This window comes from Carlito syrichta, unplaced genomic scaffold (genome assembly GCF_000164805.1).
Source record: "Carlito syrichta isolate Samal-C Ts95f unplaced genomic scaffold, Tarsius_syrichta-2.0.1 Scaffold120639, whole genome shotgun sequence".
NCBI classification, from domain to species: domain Eukaryota; kingdom Metazoa; phylum Chordata; class Mammalia; order Primates; family Tarsiidae; genus Carlito; species Carlito syrichta.
Window position 1 is genome coordinate 37,174 of NW_007064735.1, and position 3,704 is coordinate 40,877.

A 3,704-nucleotide genomic window follows, 5' to 3' on the forward strand; every position below is an offset into this window, starting at 1 on the left:
GATCTGAGCCCCACCCAATTTACTTGTCCGATGGTCTGGGACAAGCCCACCACCGCCTGCCAGAGGGAGGCCTGGAGTGGATGGGAAGCAGAGGTTAGCAGGCAGGAACTTGTGTTGGACTGTGAAGTGTTTTGCCCTTTGGAAGAACCGACATTCGCTGGAGCACCTTGCAGCGCTGTGCCCACTCACCGCTGAGTAATTTGACACTGGACAAGAAGTTAATTTTTTAATTGGGAAACCAATGTAACAAACCTAGACTTTTTGCAAATGAAATCAGCAACTAGACTCTGCAGGCCCCACCCCATCCAGCACCACCTCTGCCGGGCCAGACCCCAGCTCCTCGCCTCCCAGAACGGACTGCCATGTGAAGAAGCTGGCATGGACCTCAGGGCCGCTTTCCCACACGGCAACCCTTCACCCCACCCACGGCTGACACGTACACCCTGGATCAGCAGGCTAGGCCCAGGCAGAGAGAGAGAGAACAGTAGGTCCCCAGGGCGGCAGGGGAGCCCAGCCACAGCCCAGCCTGCTCAAAATCCAGGCCAGCAAAGGAAGACGGAAGACAGACCGCTGGCCCACCCACTGCCCCCTCCTCCCCCCAGACAGCAGCCTGCATCCCTGATCAGTAACACTGTGACTCTGAGGTGCCCACGGGGCTCCCAGGGCTTCATCAGCCCCTGGGCGACCGCTGCGAAGAGCCCAGGGGTCGGGGGAGGGGCAGGCACTTGCTCACCCCTGCTCAGCATCAGCCAGCTAAGCCGCTGCCCTCAGCTTGTGCCTGAGGGGGCCTGCAGCCCCTCCCCTCCAGAACACCTAGGGCTGGAAACCAGTCCTCCGGCCAGAGAGAAGTCAGTTCCAGGAGGCGCCTTCTCCCAGCCAGGAGGAAGATGGGCCATGAGGCCTGAGCGGCTACACAAGCTTCTTGGCTTCGAAGAAGCTCTTCAGGTGCCGCATCTGCCAGACGCCGATGGCCACGAGGATGAGGGTCTGCAGGATGGACCACCACAGCACCCGCTGGTTGGTGCTCTCGCTGGTCTGCCGGAAGCGCTCCTCTCGCCACTGTGGGGAAGACAGGAGGGGGCCCGAGTTGCCGGGCCCAAGAACGGCTGTGCTCCCGGCCCTAGAGGATGCTCCAGGGCCGCCAGTGCAGCCCAGTTCCAGCCAAGCACCTGCAGGGTCACTCTCCCTGGGGGCCGTCCTCACCCTCACCAGCCAGATGACCCCAGGCAAGCTACTCGCTTCTAAGTCTGCGTCCCCATCTGTCAGGTACAGTCCCACCCTGGTGCCTAGGAGAGAGGTAAGGTTGTTGTGTTGCTCCCACAGGACAGTGCTGTCCTGCAGTGCTCACGAATGGACCTGCTCCAAGCCCTGTCCAGGTCTCCTAAACTGCTCCTTGAAGACTTTGGGCATATACTGCAAATGGGTGGCCTAGGTGCTGTATCTGGCCTTTATGTGTGTTCTGTTTGGTTCCTACAGTGTTTTGCCAACATTTATTTTCAGTTGGAGTCTCACTCCATCACCCAGGCTGCAGTGCAGTGGCACACTCATGGCCACCCCAGCATCAACCTGTTGGGTTCTGGCGATCCTTCTGTCTCAGCGTTCCAAGTAGCCGAAACTACAGGCGCACGCTACTAGGCCCAGCTAATTTTTTATTTGTTGTAGAGACAAGGTTTCGCCAGGTTGCTTGGGCTGGTCTTGAAGCTACGGGCTCAGGCAATCCACTTGTCTCAGCCTCCCAAAGTGCTGGGATTACAGGCTGAGCCACCGAGTCTGGCCTGTCAACATTTAAAACCCAGGAAAGCTTCACATAAAAAACCTGGCCTAGCCGGGCTCGGTGGCTCAGCCTGTAATCCCGCGCCTTTGGGAGGCTGTGATGAGTGGATTGCCTGAGCCCACAGGTTCGAGACCCGCCTGGGCAACTTGACGAGACCTCATCTCTACAATAAATCAAAAAAATGAGCTGGGCACGGTAGCGCGCGCCTGTAGTTTCAGCTACTTGGAAGGCTGAGGTGGAAGGATCGCGGGAGCCCAGCAGGTCGAGGCTGCGGTGGCCGGGAGTGGCCACTGCACTCCAGTCTGGGCGACAGAGTGAGACTCCAACTCAAAAAAACAAACAAACAATAAAAAAACCTGGCCCTTTGGCCAAGCATGGTGGCTCACACCTATAATCACAGCACTTTGGGAGGCCGAGGCAAGAGGACTGCTTGAGCCCAGTTGGAGAACAGGCTGGGTAACACAACAAGACCATGTCTCTACAAAAAACAGAAAAATTAGCTGGCATAGTACCACATGGCTGTGGTCCCAGCTACTCAGGAGGCTGAGGTGGAAGGATCACCTAAGCCCTGAAGGTCGAGGCTGTGGTGAGCCATAATTGTGCCACTGCCCTCCAGTCTGGGTGACTGAGACCCTGATTCAAACAAAACAAAACACCTGGGCCTCTGGCTCCTCTCGAAAAAAATGGAACATCTGAAAACCAGGGGCTGGCATTTCTGCACAGAGGCCCTCAGTTGACCTTGAACAGGAGCCTTTCCTGTTTAGACGGGTCACTGCCCTACAGTGCTCAAGGGCAGATTCATGTATGGTACTGCCTGGTTCAGACATAGGTGAGTGGGAGCCCCTGGCCATGGGTGCACCTGGAACCACTGAAACAGCACCCAAGACGAGGTATCAATCCTCACTCCGCCATCCTGTGTGTAATTGTCACTTAGGGCAGTAACGGCCTCCTAAGGGTCTGCTAGTAACACCGTCCCACCTTTTGGGTCTACAGTGCTGCACAGCTAAGTTCCTTCGGGGGGGGGTCTCATAAGCAGTGAACATGCAACTCCCGGCGGCGCCAGGGGAAGGCCTCTGGAGAGCCCACTCACAGACCACTCACTCACCCGCTGGTAGTTCTGCTCCTTCTGGATCTGTTCCACTTGTTCCACCAGCTGTCGCACTCGTAGCTGCAACTCACTCAACTTGTCTTTGGCCGCAATTTCCGCATAGTCGTTGGCATGTTCACCCACCTGGATGTCCAGGTGAACTCTCTGAGGACAGACAAGGGAAACAAGTGGAGTTGGGCAGCTCGCTCCATCTTCCCACCAGAGACTGCAGCTGATGCCCTCCTTCCCTCTTTTGGTCCTTCAGCCAACAGACTATACCTCCTCAGCGTCTGGCCCTCTGGGCACACAGCAAAAACAGTAAGTCTGGGCGAATGCCTTGGCCAAGGCCATACAAAAAGCTCAGCCACTGGGCCCTGGGTGCTCACTGCAAACCCCGTCCCCTCAGGCGACACCAAATCTGACGTACTCATCTCCCACCGCAGGACCACGAGTCCCCAGTACCGACCAAGCGTTGGAGGCTGAAAGGTGCAAGTCCCACATGGTGTCACTTACCAGCATGCCTCCTGCAAAGAGAGAGAACTTGGTGGAATTGGAATGAAGACAGATCTGGTGCTCGCCAGGGGTATGGGAGGTAAATGTGAACCTGCCCTCAGAGCCATACTGCCGGGCCAAGATGACCTGGAGGAAGAGAAGGCATTTAGTTGGTGTCACAGTAGGGATGGGGCTGGAAGGAAACGGTGCTTAGGGCAGCTTAGTACCACAAAAGCTAAGGAACAGAGCCTCAGGCACTATACACCACTGAAAGACCCAAAGTCACCTGGAATTGAAAAGGGCTTTCCTTTATTCATAACTCATGTTCATTCAACATTTTTTTTTTTTTTT

The 3,704-nt window shown here is 56.2% G+C and overlaps 1 protein-coding gene across 1 annotated transcript; it reads right to left on the bottom strand.

Moving 5' to 3' along the window:
* Nucleotides 1-212: 212 nt before the first annotated feature.
* LOC103249527 (transmembrane emp24 domain-containing protein 9) lies at nt 213-3,635 on the bottom strand. The gene is made up of 3 exons (XM_008048155.2): nt 3,375-3,635; nt 2,880-3,026; nt 213-1,059 (listed from the first exon to the last, which is right to left on the bottom strand). Exons 1-3 carry the CDS (start codon nt 3,378-3,380, stop codon nt 910-912), a joined length of 303 nt encoding a protein of 100 aa, XP_008046346.2. The 5' UTR covers nt 3,381-3,635; the 3' UTR covers nt 213-909.
* Nucleotides 3,636-3,704: the final 69 nt, after the last annotated feature.

Bases quoted from the DNA above. Each gene is read 5' to 3' on its own strand.
- LOC103249527 (XM_008048155.2), bottom strand. The intron at 1,060-2,879 runs GTGAGTGAGTGG...TCTTCCCCACAG, and splicing joins AGGAGCAGAACTACCAGCGG to TGGCGAGAGGAGCGCTTCCG.